Source organism: Mandrillus leucophaeus, unplaced genomic scaffold (genome assembly GCF_000951045.1).
Source record: "Mandrillus leucophaeus isolate KB7577 unplaced genomic scaffold, Mleu.le_1.0 Scaffold107, whole genome shotgun sequence".
NCBI lineage: Eukaryota > Metazoa > Chordata > Mammalia > Primates > Cercopithecidae > Mandrillus > Mandrillus leucophaeus.
The window spans coordinates 1,372,678-1,397,515 of record NW_012098876.1 but is presented as its reverse complement, the minus strand read 5'-3'; the positions used below and the strand labels follow the sequence as shown (position 1 = coordinate 1,397,515).

The window sequence follows — 24,838 nt, the reverse complement described above, 5'->3', positions numbered from 1 at the left end:
TACTTTGTGTTCATGTCATAAGGAAATTATTAAAGATATGAAGACAAATATAGGGATATTTACTGTGGTATAAATTGTAATTGTGAAAATATGGAACTAACTTAAATGACCAATAGGGGAATGATTTTTTAATTGCAGTGTTGCCATATGGAATATTATGCAGCCTTTAAATTTAATCTTTTTGAGTTTTTGATGATGTGGGAAAATGTTAATAAAAAACAGACAGTAAGGATTACCAGTGATTTTTTTTTTTTCATACTACTTGCTGCTTTCCAAATTTTCTGCTTTCCAAATACATACAATGAGTATATGTTAAGTTTATAATAAATGAGACTTGGTTTTTGGTTTATAGACATAGGAATTTTACCTCAAGGGCTGCATTAACTAGATTAGGTTAGTAATTTAAGCACAGAGAAGAAATCAATTTCTAATATTGATGAATGCTTTTGAAATGTCACTAGAACAGCTTGTTTATGGTATTGTCTATTTTTTCTGCAGTGATATGAGGAGAGTAACAGTTGTTTTTCATATTATGTCTAAAATGTATTTTTTGGATGATATTTGCTGGGAACCATCATTAAAAGTAAAGTTTTATAAACATACTACCTACTTTATTTCTGTACAGATTATTATGGGCATTATATATTTTGTGAATAAAGAAATAATCCAATTATTGAGTACATTAAAAGTAAAGCCAAATTATTAAGAGTCACATTTATACTTGGCAGCTGTAAACAGAACACAGCTAATGCTAGTTTAACTTAGAAAAAACAAACTTTAAAAAAATTGCATGTACAAAATCTAGGATTAAAAAAAAAAAATTCCAGGATACAAGGGCTGGAAGCTCTGAAATTTATTTTGTCTAATTCTACCGTACTATTGAGGAAATTAAAGCAAATTTCACTCTCCATATGTTCATTAAGTGTTGAAAAAATAAATACTGTGTTTTGTGCTAGCCATTATGATACAAAGATGAATTAAAAAACCTTCCTGTAAGGAGTGTATATTATACAATGTAATCAATTTAATAGCATATGATCAAAATGGAAATAGGGAAAAATTTGTGAAAATCAGTTTGGACTTTAACCATGTTCTTTTAAAAGTTTTGGAGCTAAGTCTTGATCTTGAGAAGACAGAATAGTCTAGAAGCAGACTTAAAATTTGTGGTAATGTAACCATAAATAAAAGGTACCATGACATTGAGGGTAAGAGTACATACTCCAGAGTCAATCTAGTAGGATTCAATTCTTGCTCCCTTACTACTGTGTAACTTTGGACAAATTACTGTCATTTGATGTCCTTAGGCCTTAATGTCCTCTTTGGTCAAATAAAGACAATAATAGTTATTACCTTACAGATTGTTAAGGATTAATGAGTTATAGGTTAATGTATGAAAGGTGCTTAATAATAGATGAACACAAAAAAGTACTATTTAAGTGTTTGCTTTTGTTGTTGGTGTTAAAGTTATGGAGGAATAGCCAGATAGACAAAAGAGTTCAAGAGGGTAGGAGACATGATTACTGTATTAAGACTGAGGGCGTAAAACCCCAGTGTGAATCAAAGGAGTGTTCCTTCTTTTTTTTTTTTTTTTTTAAGTGAAAATAAACTTTCAGCTATTTTTGGTTTTGAGAAACATAATGGAGAAATAACACTTGTGTGTTATAAAGTGCAAAATAGCAGTTAAAATATAACCTGTAATAGGGGTTTTTTTGATAATTTTAAAATTTGATAATAAATGTTGATATGGTTTGGCTATGTCCCCACCCTCTGTGTCCCCACCCAAATTTCATCTTGAATTGTAGCTCCCATAATTCCCATGTGTTGTGGGAGGAACCCAGTGGGAGATAATTGAATCATGGGGGTGGTTTCTCTCATACTGTTCCATGTAAGTCTCACGGGATCTGATGGTTTTATAAGGGGAAACCCTTTTCTCTTGGTTTTCATTTCTCTCTTGCCTGCTGCCATGTAAGGTGTGCCTTTCACCTTCCACCAAGATTGTGAGGCCTCCCAGCCACGTGGAACTGTGAATCCATTAAAACTGTTTTTCTTTATGAATTACCCAGTTTCAGGTCTTTATCAGCAGTGTGAGAACAGACTAATACAGTAAATTGGTACTGGTAGAGTGAAACACTGCCAAAAAGATACTCAAAAATGTGGAATCACCTTTGGAACTGGTTAACAGACAGATACTGGAACAGTTGGAGGGCTCAGGAGAAGACAGGAAAATGTGGGAAAGTTTGGAGCTTCCTAGAGACTTGTTGAATGGCTTTGACCACAATGCTCATAATGATGTGGACAATGAAATCTAGGCTGAGATGGTCTCAGATGGAGATGAGGAACTTTTTGGGAAATGGAGTAAAGGTGGGTCTTGGTATGTCTTAGCAAAGAGATGGGTGGCATTTTGCCCCTGCCCTATAGATTTTTGGAACTTTGAACTCCAGGTAGATGATTTAGGGTATCTGGTGGAAGAAATTTCTAAGCACCAAAGTATTCAAAAGGTGACTTGGGTATTGTTAAAAAGCATTCCATTTTTAAAAGGGAAACAGAGCATAAAAGTTTGGGAAATTTGCAGCCTGACAATGTGATGGAAAATTTGCCATCCAATGGAAAATTTGCAGGCTGACTGCGATAGAAAAGCAAAACCCATTCTCTGAGGAGAAATGGAAGCAGGCTGCAGAAATATGCATTAAGTAACAAAGAGCCAACTGATAATGCCTAGACAATGGGGGAAATGTCTCCAGGGCATGTCAGAGACCTTTGCAGCAGCCCCTCCCATCACAGGCCCAGAGGCGTAAGAGGAAAACCTGGTTTCATGGGCCAGGGCCAGGGCCCTCCCTGCTATGTTTTGCCTAGGGACTTGGTGCCCTGTGTCCCAGCTGCTCTAACCGTGGCTAAAAGGGGTTAAAGTACAGCTCAGACCATGGCTTCAGAGGTTACAACCCCTAAACCTCAGCAGCTTCCACATGGTGTTGAGGTGCCCAGAAGTCAAGAATTGAGGTTTGGGAACCTCCACCTAGATTTCGGAGAATGTATGGAAGTGCCTGGATGTCCAGGTAGAAGTTTGCTGGAGGGGTGGGGCAGCTCTCAAAGAGAACCTTTGCTAGGGCAGTGGGGAAGGGAAATGTGGGCTTGAAGCCTCCGCACAAAGTCCCCACTGGGGCACTGCCAAGTGGAGCTGTGAGAAGAGAGCTGCCGTCTTCCAGACCCCAGAGTGGTAGATTCACTGACAGCTTGCACCATGCTCCTGGAAAAGCTGCAGACACTCAATGCTAGCCCATGAAAGCAGCGAGGAGGGAGGCTGTACCCTGTAAAGCCACAGGGGCAGAGCTGCCCAAGACCGTAGAAACCCACCTCTTATATCAGCGTGACCTGGATGTGAGACATGGGGCCAAGGGAGATCATTTTGGAGCTTTAAGATTTGACTGCCCCACTGGATTTTGGACTTGCATGGGATCTTCAGCGCCTTTATTTTGGCCCATTTCTCCCATTTGGGATGGGTCTATTTATCCAGTGCGTGTACCTCCATTGTATCTAGGAAGTAACTAACTTGCTTTTGATTTTACAGGCTCGTAGGCAGAAGGGACTTACCTTGTCTTGGATAAGACTTTGGACTCTTTACTTTTGTGTTAATGCTGAAATGAGTTAAGACTTTTGGGACTATTGGGGAGGCATGATTAGTTTTGAAATGTGAGGACATGAGATTTGGGAGGTGCCGGGGCAGAATATATGGTTTGGCTGTGTCCCCACCCAGATCTCATCTTGAATTACAGTTCTCATAATTCCCACATGTTGTGGAGAGACTCGGTGGGAAATGATGCATGGGAGTGGTTTTCCCCATACTCTTCTCCTGGTGGTGAATAATAACTCTCACAAGAGCTGATGGTTTTGTAGGGGGAAACTCCTTTCGCTTGGTTTTCATTTCTCTCTTGCATGCCACCTTGATTGTGAGGTCTCCTCAGCCACATGGAACTGTGAGCATTAAACCTCTTTTTCTTTATAAATTACCTAGTCTGAGGTATGTCTTTATCAGCAGTGTGAGAACAGACTAATATAAATGTATATAATTGTATAAGTGTGTATAGTTGAAAAAGTCAAATACGTACAGGGTTTATAGCAAATAAAATGTTGATTTCTTGTTTTTTGTTGTTTTTTTTGGGGGGGCGGGTTTGTTGTTGTTTGTAGAAATGGTAGAGGAGATCTTGTCAAGTTGCCCAGGGTGATCTCGAACTCCTGGGGCTCAAGTGGTCCTCCCACCTCAACCTTCCAAAGTGTTGGGATTACAGTCATGAATCACTGTGGCCAGCAGCATTTTATTTAATATAGCTAAGTTTTATTGCCACAAAATATTTGGGATTACACCCCATTATTTACAGTGATATTCAGTATGTAATTAAACAAGTAGTTTTGATGGTTTTGATCTAAGGTATTGAAAACAATAAGACACTGTACAGTTTTATGTTTGTGGCAGATAAAGTTTTATCAAGACAAGAGATTACTCTTCTACAGATGGAATGAATATATTACTTGCATTAATTGTTTTGCCTTTACTTTCTATTGTACCTTCAAGGTAAGTGAGCCAAGAGCAGACAGGCAAACAGGGGACTATAATAAGTACACTCCTCCCCCCCGCCATTTTTTCCATAGATTTTCATTTAAAATTAGAAGTTTCAGTGTTGGTTACATAAAGTGAGTTTTCAAGATGAGTGTTTGTAACAGGCATTGAAGCTAGTTATTGGGGAGAAGAGATGGGATTTTCCTGAGATCGGTTTACGGTATTTATGGATCTTTTTTGCAGCTTTGCCAGTGGATATTTTAGAGGTTATTGGGGTTGGGGGCAACTGAAAGTTCAAACACAAAAGGAAGATGGTATTAGTTGCGCCACCTATGCTGCTGATATGACTTATTGGGTAGTTCACAAGGATTAGTCCTCCAGTATCTCCTTGTATTAAAACTCGGGATATTTAGAGCAAGGATCTCACCTATGTTGTAGCAATAATCATTGGCCTGATCAAAAAGGCTTTTTCAGTGAATAGAAACAGTCTTCATGTTCTACAAGCCAAAAAGATGTAATAAATCACTTGGTACTCTTATTATCTTGAAGAATAGACCTGAGTGAGATTTCCTTTAAAGGTCTATTCTTCCCATTGAGACATGTGTGTTTCATAGTCCGGAAGAATTAACTCCTGCATAGAAGTAGTTATGAATTCTTCGTGATATCAGTTAAATGATAGTAGTAGTCAACATTAAGAAAAGGATGTGTTGGCCAGGCGCATTGGATCACGAGGTCAAGAGATTGAGACCATCCTGGCCAACCTGGTGAAACCCCATCTCTACTTAAAATACAGAAATTAGCTGGGCTTGGTGGCGTGCACCTGTAGTCCTAGCTACTCTGGAGGCTGAGACAGGACAGTTGCTTGAACCCGGGAGGCGGAGGTTGCAGTGAGCCGAGATCATAGCACTGCACTCCAGCCTGGCTACAGAAAGAGACTCTGTCTCAAGAAAAGAAAAGGGGGAAAGAAAGAAAGAAAGAGAGAGAGAGAGAAAGAAAGAAAAGGGTGTGTTGAGAAGAACCGAAACGTTTTCAGTGGTAGCATGACTTGTGGTGACAGGATTTGTGATATCCTGTGGTTTAAATCTTTTTTTATTTTGTGTTTGTTTCACTTTCTTCTTTATGAGTGAATTAAATTTGCGGTAGTTGGTTTTTACTGCTTCTTGATTTGTTAGGTATAGTCACTACTTAGCTCTAGAAGTTACTGAGGATCATTACCTAACACCTCTTAAGTTACATAAAAATTATATATTCCATGAGTTTTTCATAGTCTCCAAACACACCCACACACACACACACAGAGTACATTTGTAATTTCACTATATTTTAATATTATTTCATTAACCATTGCCAGAATTAAATGAATTGTTCCCACGTGGTAGAACTTAAACCAAGATGTACTTTGTTTAGATTTGTTTTTTCCTGGTATATTATTTTTTTCATTTTAATTATCAGTACAAGATACACTTGCTGAGTTTTTTTGGTTTTTTTTGTTTTTTGGTTTTTTGGTTTTTGGTTTTTTGGTTTGTTTGTTTTGAGACAGAGTCTCACTCTGTCACTCAGGCTGGAGTGCAGTGGTGTAATCTTGGCTCAACTGCAACCTCTGCCTTCTGGGTTCAAGCAGTTCGCCTGCCTCAGCCTCCTGAGTGGCTGGGACTACAGGCGTATGCCACCACTCCTGGCTGATTTTTGTATTTTTAGTGGAGATGGGGTTTCACCGTGTTGGGCAGGCTGGTCTTGAACTCCCAAAGTGCTGGGATTACAGACGGGAAACACTGCACCCAGCCACGCTTGCTGTTTTAAAAATGTTGTGATTAAGTATCTCTACTGAAGTGTTTTGAACAAGTAATTTCTTGCTGCTTTTACAAGTCTGGAGTTTGTAAAATAAAAGTTTCAGTGATTCATTCTCAACATAGTTTATAGTGAGCATTGTCCTTGGAAAAGAGAAATGATTTTTATCATTATGTATGCCTGTTAAGTTAATCATATACTTCTCTCTGCTGGTCAAGAAGAATCAGTGTTTTGTGTTTTTTTGTTGTTTTATTTTTTAATCCATGTTTCTTACTGTTCTTTACCCTGCATATCTACCAGAGTTCACATTAACCAAAAGTGATTACAAAGAAGTAAAATATCTCTAGTATTCAAAGCCTTCATAAGCCTTTAATCATATTTGTTTATAATAAAGCAAAATTGGTTGAATTTTAAAGTATTTACCCATTGTGTTTCTTTTGGCTGATACTATTTTGATTGAGAGAGAGCAAAGCAATTCAGAAATGCTAATGTGATTTAACATGGGTTAAAGTTAATGGGAATATAGTATTTGCATAACCTTTTCTAACTTTATTTACATAAAAACTATAATGATAACTTAAAAGTGTAAAGAGTATTGTCAACCTAAGCTATAATGCCTTGTCAGAAAGAAGGTACTTAAAGATTGCTTTGGGGAACAGCAAACTTCTTCAATATTTAAAATTTCATTTAAATTTGAGTCAGATTTTTCAGTACCTTTTCTTTTACTTGAGCACATTAAGTCAAGGGCTATGGTATATTCTCTATATCAGTCTCATCCCACCCTTGGATATAAAATACTTCCAAGAATGTAGACATCTTTACCTTCTTTTGAGAAGATTGTTATTCATCTGTCCCAGATTAGAGATTTTCTTTGGTTAAGAATAAACAAGAATAATAATATGTGTGTGTGTATATGTATATACATATCTTTCTAATGGTAATTTTTTATGCAATTTTTCTCACACGTTGGAATTATGATCTGCAGTAATGAATGCCAGTAACTGTGCATCCACAGGATGGCAGTGTGGTAACATTTTCATGATGTAATAAATGATTTACAACACTATTGGTATCATGCATTTCCTTAGAGCTCACCAGTTTGATGGAATGCTTTATTCTAACTTGAAGGGTAAGAAACGTAGGTTTACATGGATGGATAGAAAGTTGTAATAGATGGATATAGTAGTTTAGTCAGGGTTCTTAAAGAGTTCATTGGAAGGAGAATTGGTAGAGAATGATGGCTGTGGGTTTGTCTTGTTGAGGTCTTCTGAGAACACTAGAGAGCAGTACCAGACATTAATTACCTCTTCATTGTCCATGTCAAGAAGAGAAGAGATCTTAAGTTTTATAGAGCCTTACCCTCCACCAAATGTCACATGACCTTCCTTCCTAATATTATGGTTATTTGTTTACATCTCTGATTTTTACCAATTTATCTGACTCTTAGAGGATAGGATTGATCTCAAGATTTTCTGCTTTTAGAATATATTGACCATACTAAAGTTAATGTTTAAATGCATAAATTGAAGGGGTAATTTCTGAACATGTATTAGATGCTATAGTACAACGTCTGGCAAAAAGCATATGTTTTCATTTTGCAGTGGAGATTGTGTTTATTTATTTATTTTGAGATAGAGTTTCACTTTTGTTGCCCAGGCTGAAGTGCAATGCGATCTCCTCGGCTCACTGCAACCTCCGCCTCCCCGGTTCAAACGATTCTCGTACCTCAGCCTCCCAAGTAGCTGGGATTACAGGCATATGCCACCATGCCCAGCTAATTTTTGTATTTTTAGTAGAGACAGTGTTTCTCCATGTTGATCAGGCTGGTCTCGAACTCCCAACCTCAAGTGATCCACCTGCCTCAGCCTCCCAAAGTGCTAGGATTACAGGTGTGAGCCATCGCACCTGGCCAAGATTGTGTTTATTTTTAAGAATTGAGTTACTTCACCATTTCTTTTACTCAAATGTATCTCATTTCTTATTTTCTGTGTCTTAAAATGTAGATTTATAAATGAGATTTAAATTGAGGTATAGCAATATATGTGTAATTTTACAAATTCAAGCGCAGCAGTCAGTATTAAGCAAGGTATTTGTGGTATTTGACATATTATCTGGCAAGCAATCTTCAACTTTATTTATTGGAAGTACAGGTTGAGTACGCCTAATTTGAAAATCCAAAACTTTCTGAGTGCCAATTTGATGCTCAAAAGAAATGTTCACTGGAGCGTTTCCTGTTTTGCATCACCTGTTTGGGTATGCTCAACTGTTGAGTATAATGCAAGTATTCCAAAAGTCCAAAAAACGTCTGGTCCCAAGCATTTTAGATAAGGGATGTTCAAACAGTCTATCCGTGTACTGAAGAGTGCTATCACATAAAACATGTATCTCCAATATGTAAACATCTCAGGATCAGTGATCCAAAAAATGTAAAAAATAGGGACTTGGGTCCAGTTCTTTTAAAGGTAAATGCTTATGTTTGGAATGTTGCAGATATCACATTTATCAAATTTGTTTCATTGGTGCTGGTAAGGAGGTATGAATGAGACTAATTGAGATAGAGGAAGTTTCAAGGTAAAATACTGTCTAAAACTTGTCTGTTTCTATTAGTTTATTTAGCATTAACCTATGTTTACCAAATAATACAAATTAAAGTCCCACCTGGGCTTTTTCATTTCCTGATACTTTCTTTTTCTTGAACTCTCCATCACTCTCATTATTAACTTAACCCCCAGTACATTTGCTTCTGTATAAAGTGTTTTCTGCTTTACTAATGACAGTAAATGTCTCTGAGAAGTTGCATGAAAGTGCTCAATTGAGAGTATTGTCAGGTCTACTCTTCTTTTCCAATATGCCTGGAAATGAATTTGAGCAAATGTCTAAGAGGAAACTTCATCTTTAGTTACCAAACGTGATTGCTAAAATTTTTACATTGTCAAGCAAAGTGTGGCTCCATTTGAAGAGAGAGAAAGTATGAATGAATATGAGTATGAATATATATTTGTGTACCCATATACCTGCTAGTGATTATTTCTGGAGAATGTGACTTATAGGGAAATAAATAGGGTGGAAACTTCTTCACTTTTTACTTTAAGACAAAAACAACACCTATTACCTTTGCGATTGAACCAGTTATCCATACAGACAGATGCAGATTTGTGGTTAGCATGGGCGGAAATAGGAGAGAATGTGTCGTAGTAAGAGCTTAATGAGTGTAGGGTTTTGTTTTGGGGCAATGAAAATTCTTTGGGACTATAGAGGAGTAGTGGTTGCACAACCTTGTGAGTGTACTCAATACCCCTGAATTGTTCTCTCTAAAATGATTATGTAGTGTGACTTTCACCTCAGTTTTTTAAGAGGGCTTTTTCATTCAGTTTGTATCATTTCTTATACTGAATCTAAATTCTGTGACAGTGTTACAGCATTCAATGTTTATTTGTACTTAGAAGAAAGAAATCCAGTTTCAGAGGTGGTTGTGGTGTTTCAACATAAGTGGACTTAGCTATAATAAAAACATAAATGACATAAGGTTTTCTCAGGCGTAGTCAATTTCTCGTTGTGCCTTTGTGTGTTCTGTGTTTGTCTAGGGTTTGACTTCTCAGCTCTGAATATCTGAAAGGCCTGTTGATAATAGAATATTAGTTTATAATTGTTGGGAGGGATCTACAAGTCTTGTCCAACCCATATTCTATAGTGAGGAAACTGAAGCTTTTGCTGTTAAGTGGTTGTTCAGGATTACATAGTGATCTTGTTCTCAGTTTTTAATTTTCTTTATACGTTAGTATGCATGGTTCTTTTTTTTTTTTTCTTCTGCCTCTGTAACTCTCCTTTATCAGGGCTTCAACAGGCTGATTTGTAATTTGTAGACATTTCAGGTCATGTGATGGGGAAATTCTTATTTAACTTTGATTACATTTGCATTTGGGTATGTCATAGAGGGTAATTCCATTCCAACATTAATGTGTTTGGAAAGAACATTATCTGATGGATTACTTCTGTTGTCTTCTCTAGACAGCTGGTCCTCCATTAGCTTGAGGTCAATGAAAACTTTACTTACTTTGGTCCTTCATATTAAATTTATGAGCTTCTTACTGTCTTCCTAACACTATGGTCATCTCATCATATAGATTGTGAGGCAACTTAATATTTGAACCAGTAGCCCATAACTTACCTTCTTTAGATGGGTTTCTTTTAAAAGCAAATCAGTATTCTTTCTCATCTAAGTTGAGTGAAGAGGAAAGTGTGTGCAGTAGTCTGTGCTACACAGTGTATAGGATACACAAATATGTGTATTGTGTATTCTTAAATATACCCCCAATCTTTGTTTTTGATAGAGTAGTTTATTTGCCAAAAACTATTAAATGGTATGCATTAAATGATGTATAATTAAGTTATGTATAATCTGTATAAATGGTGTGTAATCTGTATAAATGGAGTAGTTTTTACATTGACTTATCTCAGATGGGCTTTATCTTTATTTCTACTGAATTTTTAGTTTCAGTGACTTCAAATACTTTCTCTCTAATCAGTTGCCTAACAGTGGTCTGTGCATATAAACCAAGTATTTGACAAAAACTGTAAATCCCTCCCCAGTTTCCTTGTCCATTTAGATTGACAAACTTAATTTAGATTGATGGGAATACTATAATATACTTAGTGTGAAAAGAAGTGAGTTTCCTTTATTAGATGCTAAATTCAGTAGCTGGTGTATATAATGGCTTGACTTCTGTGTACTTAGTTCTTTACAGAAAACTTGGTGGACATATGAATTTATTTAACTCATAGTACTATTCAAAGAGTAATATGGGATAATAAAAAGGTAGGAAATACTTGAGAGCTTTTGAGACAGTAGCAGGTATTCACACATGCTGGCAGTGGTGATGAGTATTAAGTCATGTGTATTTTGGATTAATGCCAGTAGGACTGGTATTTACTTAATTTTATGTATATGTTACTTGGCTTCTTGAGTCATATTAATGATTACTAATGGTTGATCAAAACAAACTTGATTCCATTTCTGGGAAAGGAGTGCAACACAAGTCTCACAAACTGTTGTAATGATCTGCAAAATACAGTACTAATTTTTTTGAAAATGGATAGAATATTCACAATCTGTAATATATGGTTAACAAATGTACATCTAATAAAAGTCATTTCAAGATTCTGTTCTTAAGTTCAGTTAATACTTTGCTAAAAAACAGGATTTACATATACTTTTATGTTTTAGGTAATTAATGGTAGTAGTAAATTATCCTTGTTTCCTATTTTGTCTTTATAGCATATAGCACTTTCTACATTGTGGGTTTAATATTATCCATGCAGATACCTTTTGTGGGATTCCAGCCAATCAGAACAAGTGAACACATGGCAGCTGCAGGTATGAAAAAATACGTATTTTCCTTCTTCTAAAGAATATGTGGACGTGTGATTGGCAGTCTTCCAAGACATGACAGTTTTTGATCATTTTAGTTGTTGCAGTGACAACCAAAGTAATCTGAGTCACAATTATGGGAAATCTGTAGATAAAAATTTTATCAGAGATTCTCATTGCAAGGTTCATGACCCATTGGAAGTCTGCGGGTAGTTATTTTATTTGTAATATCTGTACACTGATATTATATAGATAGCAATATATAACTTTCAGACATGGTGTTTCTATAGAGTTTATTATCAGATTCTCAGTGGAGTCTGAATTAATCCCCATCTTCCCAGAATAGTTAAGAATCACTAACTTACTGTTATACTTAGATTTCTGAATGGATGTCGTCTCTTTACCAAGTAGTAATTTGAGACACGGAGAGATGTGTATTTAGGGTTGTGTACACAATAATGAATAGAATGTCTTTGTTTACACAGTCACCTGTCTTTACACATATGCATTACAACATTTCCTAAACTCTAAATCTTTGATGATACTTAACGTAACCGTTGTAAAATGGACTTTTAAAAAACAACCCTTAAAATTAAATTTATTTTTTAAAATTAATGTTCTAGATGGTTGAAGATTCTTACAGAGTTTTATGTTTAATGTTTTGTATCATGTTTTGTACTTTTTGAGAATCCGTTTTTGCAATTACTCCTTTAGTTTTGTATATGTTAGCACTCACCTTTGTATTTACTAATTAGGGGAGAAAAGATTGTTATCTCTAACAAAAGACAGATTAAGAGAATAGCATGAATTTTACATAACACAAGAGTCTTCAGAAGTGAACATTTTTAAAAGGCAGGGAAACTGTATTTTTATGCTTAGGTTTGATGAAGAGTGGACAGTCATGTAGAAATAAGATTGGACAAAGAGAAGTATGATCTAATGGCAATAGACTGGGAAGAACTTAAAGCCTATTTGTTCATATTCTTCTTGGTATCTCTTGTGTCTTCATCTTTTCCTCTGGGTAGTAGTAGAAGGACCCCTCTGGAATGAGGATCTTATAACCTACTTACAGGAAAGTCAGAGAATTATTTTATGACCTGCCTCAGGGGAGAACAAACAGAAAAGATGAGAAAGACTTCCCAGCTTCTGCTGGTTTCTCAAATGCCAAGATGCCATAATTTGGCCCTGATGCTAATTTAGAATCTTGTCTAAATGTGTAATTAAGGTCACATCTTATTACTCAGTTAAAAATAGTAACTATATATCAAGATTATCCTGATCCTAAGTCTTTGTATCCTTCAGCAAAACAAATTGGAGAATTGTTTTTCAACGATTTTAAAAAATTACTTCCCTCCACCCCAGAAAACCCCCCTAAAATATAGGGAAAAGGGAGGAACTTAATGTGTTAAATAGAGCTTGTTACTCAAATGGGAATTTTTCCCCCTTCGGCCTGGTACATGTGTGAGGAGTCTGATCATTTAAAAACAAAAAAAAAGTGACAGAATTTTTTGTATGTATTAGTTGGGCAGCTGTCATTTGACAAAGGAAATGTTGGCTAAATGAAATAACTAGTCTTTGATATGAATGGTACAGGACATTCAAAGAAGCTCTTTCAAATGAAAGTTTTTAAATAGCCTTGGAAAACTGCTTTATTGATTATATGACCCTTTTCTTTAATTAGGTGTCTTTGCGTTGCTGCAAGCTTATGCTTTCTTGCAGTATCTGAGAGACCGATTAACAAAACAAGAGTTCCAGACCCTTTTCTTTTTGGGTGTATCACTAGCTGCAGGTGCTGTGTTCCTTAGTGTCATCTATTTGACTTATACAGGTAGGTGTTATCACCTGTAGGATGTGAATACTGTCTGTACAAACAATACAAGAATAATAGCCAAACATTCTAAAATCTGAGTAATAGTATGACTACAAAGTGATTTTTTTTCTTTTTCTTTTTTCTTTTTTTTTTGAACAGTGTATCTTAATTTTGTGGCGTCAAGCTCTTATAAATCTACTTTAAAGCATCCTTCTCTTGCTGGATGAATAGGCCCAAACTATAAAAAGAAAAAAGAAAAAATCAGAACTGTTATTTACCTACTATATGCTCACTTTCTCTTGCATGCACACACACTCCTTCTTTCTCCCCTACTTTTCAGCAGTTTACTAACAGAATCAGTTTCAGTCTGCTTCTGGATTCTAAGTTACCCTCTAACCTTGATTTACCAGTCCTTAGAAACAAATTAAATTATTTCTAAATTTATTCTGTCAAATTAATGTAAAAGCCATGAGTGTTTAAAATCATCTTTGAATTTATCTGGTGAGATATGGCATACGAATTATATCATTTAGAAACTCCCTTCCCCCTGCCCCCCGCAACTCCTTTTTTTTTTTTAAATGATCTGGTCTTGTTTAATGCCTTAGCATTGTTAGTCAACTAAAAGCTTAAGAGAATTGGAAAACTTTGTACAACTTTATCTCAAGTGGGTTTCTCTGGAAATGGATTCTCCATGGATATTGTTTTTATTTGATCACTACCTTATTTTTTCTGACTGCCAACTGTCCGAAATACATCTATAAATGCAAACTGAAATTCTTCGAACATTAGTTTAAGTCTATCTGTAATTAACAATAAACATAAAGGCAATAAGAGATTTACAAAATAATAAAAAGGCAGATTAATTTCCTCTGTGTTTTTTCTTCCAAGGTTACATTGCACCATGGAGCGGCAGGTTTTATTCACTGTGGGACACTGGGTAAGTGCAGTTCTGTTGTTTGGCATCGTATTTATTGAAATACCCCTTTTCCTTTGTTTTTATCTCTTTTGTCAGTGCTTCATTCAGTTCTTGGGCAAAATTTCTAAAGTACCAAAGATGCTAGTTTAGTAAATGTTAAATTCCTTGTATTTTATCTTGTTATGATACCTGTTTTGAATGCACCTTTAGTATGAAATGTACATTGTGTATTTCTGTTCTGCATGGGCAACTCCTTGTTTCCGTTTTGTTTGTAAGAATATTTAGGTAAACTTTGTGCAATTTAAAGATTGATTTTTCTTTTACCTAACATGAAACATTTTCATCTTTAGTAATAATTTTTTATTCTTAAGAATTGTTAAGGATACTATGTTATAATTTAATTGCCATAGATAGGAAGAAAGTTTAATTTTTTTCTAATACCATCTGATTTAAGTTTTTTAAATCTGTGAAACAGAGAATATATATCTGTTGTGGGATTTTTCTAGAGTGCTGTTAGAAAATGAGTTAATACATTTGGTTTTGAATTAGACTAGTTCAGTAAAACTTTTTGTCTCTAAAATGATTTCCTGGAGATTAGAAAACATCTATTGATTATAATTTATGCCCCTCCTCTGTTTCTGCTGTTCTGTCTTGTTACTCCCCAGGTGGCTCAATAAAAATTTATTGAACAGACATGCTTTCTGATGTGATACCAGAAGGACTTGTGTCCAGGTCTAATTAAAGGACATGAGCGAATTATGCATGAATGACTGGAACTAACAATTAGACACATACTTCAAGAGTTCAGCCTATGAATCACTAACGAATTTGAAGGATAACCCAAGTTGTAGACTGTTATTCTGATTAGGTTAAATTGCTAGGTTAACTTGTGCAGTTACATTTATTCTTAATTTCTAAACTTTAATTGACTACTTTAGAATCTCAGAGTGTTTCAGTAATAATTTTTTCAGTTCTTTCCATTTCCTTCACTTGCCTCCGTGCTAGCTCTGTGTCAAGCAAGGCATCGTCTTTGTGTAAGGTGTAATTATTGGGTGAAGTATTTCTGCTGCAGGTTGAGTATTCAAAATCTGAAATGCTCTAAAATCGTAAACTTTTTGAGCACCAACATGATGCTGAAAGGAAATGTTTATTGAAGCATTTCAGAATTTCAGATTAGAGATGCTGAACCGATAAGTATAATGCAAATATTCTAAAATCTGAAACACTGCTGGTTCTAAGCATTTCAGATAAAGGATATTCAGTCTGTAGTAATAATTCCAAAAGGTAATGAGACTCACTGATGCAAACATGAAAAATGCTGACTTAAACTGCAGAACAAATTGCCATTTGAACAGAAATTTTTGTATTGGAATTCAGAGCCAACATTCTTACGTCTGGATCTAGATAATTCTCTCAATTTTACAGACGGCATATTAGTTTTAGTTTTACCAACATAGACCAAACAGGTTTATATCCAGTATAGCTGGTTACTTTGGAAGGTATATTTAAATAAGAAGGGGTAGGGAGTAGGTACCATTTATACAACCAAACAAGATTTCTTCATCTAAAAGGAACAACTGTTTTATCACGTAATTGTAAACAATATTAACTTTTTTAATACCAGGTATGCAAAAATACACATTCCAATTATTGCATCAGTGTCTGAGCATCAACCTACGACTTGGGTGTCGTTCTTCTTTGATCTACATATTCTTGTATGTACCTTCCCAGCAGGCCTTTGGTTCTGCATCAAAAATATCAACGATGAAAGAGTATTTGGTAAGAGAGGTTTTTAATGAATACTTTGATATGGAATAGTTGTTTTTCTTTTTGAGATTATTTACTTTAAATTATTGTTTCTCTTTGTTTGACTCTGTATATTCGACATACATTTTCTCCCTTATTTTGCATAGGTGCTTAACCAAGAAAAATTCATTGAGAGGCCGGGCATGGTGGCACACGCCTGTAATCCCAGCACTTTGGGAGGCTGAGGCGGGTGGATCACCTGAGGTCAGGAGTTTGAGAGCAGCCTGGCCAACATGGTGAAACCTTGTCTCTACTAAAAATACAAAAATTAGCCAAACATGGTGGCACATGCCTGTAATCCCAGCTACTCAGGAGACTGAGGCAGGAGAATTACTTGAACCTGGGAGGCAGAGGTTGCAGTGAGTCAAGATCAAGCCACTGCACTCCACCCTGGGAATCAGAGCGAGACTCTGTCTCAAAAAAAAAAAAAAATTCATTGACTTTGTATTAAGTATTTTGATTGTTTTAATTTAGGACTAGTATATTATGGTTTCTGAGAGGTTAATGTTATTATAGTTTGTGTTTGAGAACTGAAAATTTTAACTTTGTTGACAATAGCCTTGACTTTATTTTCTGAGTAAAATTTTATTTAGGAAGAAGCTTTTAGGGACATTCATCTTCCAGATTTCAGAGCAAAGTCCATTTTATAACAGAATAAGGATCACCTTTCAGTAAACATCCTCTTCATTGATAGATTTGTATATTTCCAACTAATAAGACTTGAAATACAAAATATTTAAAAGCCAAGTATTTAGGATTTGATATTTCTAATACAAGTGGACAAAATAAGTAGATATCAAAGGCTTCTATGTGATTTAATCACACATGAAATATGCCGTGGTTGTTTGGTATAAGATAAAAACTGAAACTGAGAAAAGCTTTATCACGTGCACAGGATCACACCAGTCAGTAATTTGTAATGCTAGAAACTTGTACAATTATGGGGCCTGGACCATGAGTGACATATGAATCAGGAAAGAAAGAACAGCACTTGTAGGGGTTCAGTTTAAAGGATGGCACACTCATTCTTCTCTAGGTTAATGGACCCTGGATAAGGCCCTGTTAATACTGCATCATTCAAGAAGATTTAACTTAAACCTCATGACTCAGTAATCCCATTCCTATGTATATATCTAAGATAAGTGAGTGCATATATCTACCAGAAGGCATGTGTAAGAATGCACTAGTAATTTTATCTACAGTAACCCCTAATGGTAAATATTCCAAAGTCATCAGCAGTAGAATGAATAAATTTTTATATATCTGTAGTGGAATACAACACAGCAATCAATAAAAGAACAGGATGGGGAATTAAGAGAAGCCAATACATTTTTATGTGATTACATTCCTGTAAAGTTCAAGAATAAAGAATACTAATTCTTTAGAAGTCTAAATAGTGGTTTCCTTCCTTTGTAGGGGAGGGGATAGTTATTGACTGAGAAGAGGCATGAGGACATATAAAAATGTTCTATATCATTATGGGTTGTAGTTACACAGGTGTGTATATATACAAATTCATGGAGATACACAGTTAAGAATATGATGTGATATACTTTTTAGTCAGAAAAAAATTAACGTCAGATAAGATAGGAGCTCACGTGACTCACTGAATTTGTAAAGTCATACATAACCTTCAGCCAGAAATAGAGCCTTTTCCTGTGGTTATTAGCACGTTATCCAGAAAGCTCTGGCTATTGGAAATTTGTTTCAAAAATTTTTTTAAGTTTCTTGGCAGTAACTTTGCTGGTTCCTCCTTTGATTAATAACTTATGTTCTTCTCATCCCGTTTTTGTTTTAAAGCAGGCTTCATGCCAGATTTTGGCACTGGTTTTTTATAGATTTAAAATCTATATATTTATTTTGCCTGGTGATATCATGCACAGATATGTTTTTCTCTGCCAGCTATGGATATTTTATGATGTTATTGACAAATAATGAATTAAGTCTAATTCTTCATAACTAATTAAATTAGAATAATATACATTTTTCTAAACTGTGGATATGTAGATTTTATTTAGTGAACACTAGCTATAATTTCTAAATGTGGCTAATTAATCAGTTGGTCAGTAGTATCAATTTAGAAACAATTAGATCGTTTGTGAGACATTTATATAATTCCAGATTGGTTTTATAGTGTGGTTTTAAGTATCTAGTTCAGTTTCCTGGGAACTTTTTCCCTCCGACATATTGTAAGAGAATTTGTCTTTGCAGTTGCTCTATATGCAATCAGTGCTGTCTACTTTGCTGGAGTGATGGTGCGACTGATGTTGACTTTGACTCCAGTCGTGTGTATGCTGTCTGCAATTGCCTTTTCAAATGTTTTTGAGCACTATTTGGGGGATGACATGAAAAGGGAAAATCCACCTGTGGAGGACAGCAGTGATGAGGATGACAAAAGAAATCCAGGAAATTTGTATGATAAGGTGGGGAATCTGAAGTAAGGCCTTTAAATTGTCTATGTACTTTCTTAATTTTTCCACCACAGTAAGAACTATACATACCAAGAAATGTTATTAAATGATGATTTTGACAAACTATGACTTTTCTAGTTGGTCTTCACTGTTTGCCTCAAAATGTGAATCCTGGTCAGTCTTTTAGCCCAGAGTTAGAAAATAGAATGTAATCAGAGAAGGAATTCTTACTTCTTTTTGGTCATTTGTTATCTAAATACTTAAGATATATACCCTTGTTAATATACCCTTCCATTTTTGAGAGCAAAAACTTGATGCTCTACTAAATTACATAACATTTGGCACTGTAAACCCTTCTGAAACCGTGTGGACAGACAAGTGCTTATTCTTCAGGTCCATACTCAGTGCATACTTCCAAAATATTTTGGAAGTGATATTTGGTTGGGTGAACAGTAAAATGGTGGAAGCAAAATGCCTTTTTAAAAACCCTCCAGTTCGTTAGCAATCGGTAACCGGCCAATACAAGGTAATTTGTTTTTAATCTATAGTTTCTCAGTTGGTGCAAGTGTGAAAAGGACTTGTAAGAATTGGAGCACTTGTCTTGGATGACATATTAAACTTTGCTGTTTGAATATTGCCTAGGCTTTAAAATACCAATAAGAAATTAAACTTCCCAGTATCGGTATTAACTTTGAAATTCTTTCCTTCTGTAAGATGAATTTAATTTGTCAAGATTTGTGTTAATAAGCCCACATTCCTGATTTTTGTGTTTGTTGTTATCGTTGGATTTTTTTTGTTGTTGCTTTGTGGTTTCTTAACCAGCCTTGAAATTTAGAAATTGTGACTTTTTATATTCTCTCTTCCCTTTTTTGTTGGGGAAGTTGATTTTTTAAGATAATCGTAGTTTTAACAAGTCTGTTGGTTTTAGGATTTGGAAATTGGAAGACTGATTCTGTTAATGCAGTTTTTTCCTGTACTAAAATGGTACATGGTCAAAATTATAGCTGAGCATTGCCATTTTCAGGATGTGGAATTAAGATTTTATAAGAATTTACATATTAGTATTTCACTAGAATGGGGTCGTTTGGTTAATCTCCTTTGTATTTAATTAAAGTGTAAGGACAACTGGGTTTGAAAGCAGCTTCTTACTATAGATAATTATTTTGCTCTATGACCAGTTTCTGGATTGGTATATTCCCAGGAAACCTGATTCACATTTGACTTTAGAAAACACTCCATCAGCCACATCAGAATATCTGATGATTATACATTTTCTGAGTCATAGAATTAAATTGATAAACAGTCTCCCAACTTTTTCCATTGAGTGTCTTAATGAAGCAAGTCAAATAATGAATTTGTCTAACCAATTTTTTAATTATCTTCAGGCAGGTAAAGTGAGGAAACATGTAACTGAACAGGAAAAAACTGAAGAGGGATTAGGTCCTAATATAAAAAGCATTGTCACCATGTTGATGCTGATGCTATTGATGATGTTTGCTGTCCACTGTACCTGGGTCACAAGCAATGCCTACTCTAGTCCAAGTGTAGTCCTGGCCTCATACAATCATGATGGGTAAGAAAATAACTCAGATACAAAAACAGTTTATACTTACACTTCTTTTTCTTTGTCTCAAAGGATATAATTTAAAAATGGAATGTTGTTTGTGAGATTCTGCATTTGTTTTTTGTTTTTAATTTTTTAATTTTTGTAAGTACATAGTAAATACATATTTTATGGGGTACATTCTATTTATGTCTTTTGGTACAGGCATGTGTAATAATCACGTGTAAAATGGGGTTTCCATCCCCTAAAGTATTTATCCTTTCAGTTACAAACGATCAAGTTACAGTCTTAGTTATTTGTAAATATACAATTAAATTATTTTTTACTGTAATCACCCTGTTGTGTTCGTACCTGTTAACCATCCCTGTGCACTCTCCCCCGCCCCCGCCAGCCTCTGCCTTCTGCTCTCTGTGAAGCTCTGTATTTGAATCTACCTTTCTTTGTCCTCTCCTTCACCTTGGTGCCATCGGTAGTAATCATTGTATTTCATGCTCTTCTCCAGAGTATTTCTGCATGCATAATCATATACATCAGTTTTTCTCAAATGTGTGGTCTTCATACGCACAGCATCATCATTAACATGAAACTTGTTAGAAATGCAAATTCTTGACCTCACCCTAATGTTACAGAATTAGAAACCTGGGGCTAGGGCCTAGCAGTCTGTGACTTAACAGACCCAGGTGATTCGGATGCAGCTAAAATGTAAGAACAGCTGATTTATGTATTGCCATGGCTTTCAACTACTGTTTCACTTGGGAGCTTATTAGGCTTGTACACTAATAAGCCCTACCCCAGAACTACTGAATCAGAATCGGCTTTTTTTTCTTTTTTTCTTTTTTTCTTTTTTTAATACAAGATATGCAGGTGGTTTGTGCACACACACACAGTTTGAATAACACTAGTCTGGCTCTTCATTGTTTCACTGTTTTTTTCCTCATCGGTAGAAGCTTTTATTTAATAACTACCATCCTTAAAATCTGAACACATTCAGTGGTTTAATACCTCAAGATTTTAAGTTAGCCTCTTCACATTTGTGACATCTCATTTAAAAGAGTATTGTGATTCTTTTCAGCACCAGAAATATCTTAGATGATTTTAGAGAAGCTTACTTTTGGCTAAGGCAAAATACAGATGAACATGCACGAGTAATGTCTTGGTGGGATTATGGCTATCAGATAGCTGGAATGGCTAATAGAACTACGTTGGTGGATAATAACACCTGGAATAACAGCCACATAGCACTGGTAAGGATTTAATAAACAAGATTAAAAAATCTCTATTGACTCTTTAGCAATCAGGCTTCACTTGTGACTAGGAAAAATGTGGATGAAAAGTACTCTGCTGAATTCTCAAAATACTTTTTTTACACATAAAGTGAGTTCAAGTTGTGCTTATTTATTTTGTTTTTAAGAATGGTACTGAGTATCATTCAGAATTACAGGCTGATTTCTGGTAGATTTTATGATAAATTTAGCTTACTAAAGAATTAGACAAAATCTGAAACTTAAAGTGTTTGGCTTGTATTTTTGATGTTATAAACTAAAAATTATTTGCAAATATGTAGAGTAAATGCACTGTATTTTATGGATAGGCAGACTGTTCCTCTAGCTGTTAAACAACTAACTAATCTACATAGATTAATGTAATCACCTCTTTGTACTTCAAAGATTTTAAATACAAAGAGTAGTCTTAACCAAATGAATTCTATTTGTATTACTGTTGTAGCTAATTATCAGATGTGTGCTAGACTGGGGAGAAGAAATGTGTGTGCTAGCAAGATCACTGGCCAGCCCTGGTCTGCAGTTGTGAGAAGTTGTTTCTTCTAAGCTTGCCTGCTTTCATCATGAAATGTTAATGTCATAGAACTTAATTATTTAGCAAGATATTAGAACGTGTGTTCTGATTTTTGACTATAAATTAGTTATAGTTGAGAGGTTCATAAATTTCAGTGCATTTGTTGAATTCATAGGAAATCATTTCTGCAAAAAAAATTCCATGTAAAACAAACTCTTGATGAATTCCATGTTGTAGTAAAAATATACATTGATTTTTATGAATGTGGGAGTAATCAAAAACATTCTCATTTTTTTTTAAATTCTTCAGGTGGGAAAAGCTATGTCTTCTAATGAAACAGCAGCGTATAAAATCATGAGGACTCTAGATGTAGATTATGTTTTGGTTATTTTTGGAGGGGTTATTGGCTATTCTGGTGATGATATCAACAAGTTTCTCTGGATGGTTAGGATAGCTGAAGGGGAACATCCCAAAGACATTCGGGTAAGAAACTAAATAATTCCAGGTATGTGAAAGATAATTCCAGGTACTGTGTCCAAGTAATTCTCTGATCCTGATAATTGCATTGTATTTGTTTCATCATCCTATCCCTCAGATTAGTTCCTTACCCTGACTTTACTATTTATTAAAGATACTAGAGGCATTTCCTAGATTAAAACTTTTTGAACTCAAAATGGAACTAATATTTCCATTCTCCCCTATGAAGCAGTCCCTTGCCAAGACTTCTTTCTTTTACGTCTCTTCACAGCCTCTCACGTCATCCCTTTCTTTCCATTTCCATTGCTTCCACTCTAGTACTGACCCTTATGCTTGTAAACCTGAAATAAGATAGTAACCTTGAAATTGCTATCTTTACCTTATCTTGTTTCCTCCCTCCCAGTATAAGATGAAATTGATCATGTTACTTTTAGGCCCAAAAGATGTCAGTAGATTAAGGGAAGGGACCTTAAAACCAGACAGATATGAGTTAAAACTAAAACTGTCAACTTGGGCAAGTTATTTTAGCCACTCAACATAATATGCTTTGAGCACTAGGTCTAGTTCTAGGATCTGGAATTAAAATGGTGACCAAGGCAGACTAGGTTATCTTTTGCCAAAGATAATGAATTTGTAGTGCCATTTAATGAGAATTTATAGTAAAGTAGTTGAAGCCCCCGCCTAGGGACTGGTACAAAATAGACAACCTCTGATAAAACATTGGTATAAAGTGTAAACCCCTTAGCTTGGAATGTAAACCTCTTCATGTTTTGCCTTCCTTTGCTGGTCTCTTGTTCTTCTGCCACCTTTTTCTACTCTGCCAGTATGTTCCAGCCCCTGAAACTTGCTTGTGGTTTCTTTCCTTGACTTACCTGATACATGTGTTTTTACTGTTCCTCTCCTGGAATACTTTCCCTGCCACAGACTTGTCCCCTCTCTGAAAGCCCTTTTCTGGTATACTCAACGTCTGTACTCATCACCAAATTATTTGTACCTGTTTTGCAGGAGTCCCCAGACCCCAGGCCGCGGACCAGCACTGGTCCGTGGCCTGTTAGGAACTGGGCCACGTAGCAGGAGGTGAGGGGCAGGTGAGCGAGCATTGCCGCCTGAGCTCTGCCTGCTATCAGACCAGCGGCAGCGTTAGATTTTCATAGGAGCACAAACCCTATTGTGAACTGCGCATGTTCCTTATGAGAATCTAACTAATGCCCGATGATCTGAGGGGGAACAATTTCATCTAGAAACCACCAGCCCCCAGCCATCCGTGGAAAAATTGCCTTCCACAAAACCGGTCTCTGGTGCCAGAAAGGTTGGGAACCACTGCTGTTTTGTATTGGAGTCTGTCTTACCTCTTTTACTAAATTGTGAGCTAAGATGGACATCCAGCATTGTGCTTTTACATGATGAAGGCACAAAAGATAAGAGTAATTGCCACTGATGCAGAATAAAGGAATCTTGGGAAAATATATGCAGGTGTCAGGTAATGGGGATGAAGTAAAGCCTCAGATTCCCTGATCAAAAATGTCAATGCTGTAATGTTTCCCTTAACTGATTAGTAAACATTATTTCTTTGTATTAATCTTCTGAAATTTAATTCTCCCAGTGTGTGGTTTTTATTTGTGGATTTGCTTTAGTAGTGTTAAAACTGTGACATGTGATAGATCACTGTTTCTAAATGTATGCTTTGAACATGAATATATACAGAAATCCTAAATTTCTGTGCATCTTAAATTATTTTTAAACTTTATGAATAGATAATACAGTAATATGGTTCAAAAGTAAAGTATAAGAGGATATACAATAAATGTCTACCCCTCTTTGTGTGGTTCAAAAATAAAGTATAAGAGGATATACAAACAAGTCTACCCCCCCCAAAAAAAACCCAGAAAGTTCCTCTATAGTTAATAACAATGCATTATATACTTGTAAGTTGCTAAGAGAGTAGATATTTCAGTGTTCTCACTACAACAAAATAAATATGATTGATGCATATGTTAGATTGATGTAGCCATTTCACAGTGCATATTTCAAAACATGATCTTCAGCATAAATATACACAAATTTATTTGTCAGTTAAAAATAGAGAGGGAAAAGTCCCTGGTCATCACTGGTTATTTTCTTGTGATTTTTACTTCTAGCAAGTTATATACCCTGTTCACTTCATAATATGTCTTGGTGATCTTTCTGTATTAGAATATGGAGAGCTTCTTCATTCCTTTGTTTACATTTGCACAGTATGTTGCATGTTTTGTATGTGTGCCGTGATTTATTTAACCTGTCCCCACTGATGGAATTTAGATTGTTTCCAATATTTTGGTCTTATGAACAATGCATAATAACTTTCTGCATTCA

The 24,838-nt window shown here is 35.5% G+C and overlaps 1 protein-coding gene across 1 annotated transcript in view; it reads left to right on the top strand.

Annotated features, from left to right (window-relative positions):
* STT3B (STT3B, subunit of the oligosaccharyltransferase complex (catalytic)) overlaps nt 1-24,838 on the top strand; it is a 106,741-nt gene that overhangs the window by 71,291 nt on the left and 10,612 nt on the right. Inside the window, exons 7-14 of the mRNA XM_011985637.1 lie at nt 11,616-11,714; nt 13,390-13,536; nt 14,407-14,455; nt 16,059-16,213; nt 18,452-18,663; nt 20,037-20,224; nt 21,288-21,459; nt 22,319-22,492. Of these exons, the coding sequence (XP_011841027.1) occupies nt 11,616-11,714; nt 13,390-13,536; nt 14,407-14,455; nt 16,059-16,213; nt 18,452-18,663; nt 20,037-20,224; nt 21,288-21,459; nt 22,319-22,492 (1,196 nt within the window). The remainder of the gene's footprint in view (nt 1-11,615; nt 11,715-13,389; nt 13,537-14,406; nt 14,456-16,058; nt 16,214-18,451; nt 18,664-20,036; nt 20,225-21,287; nt 21,460-22,318; nt 22,493-24,838) is intronic.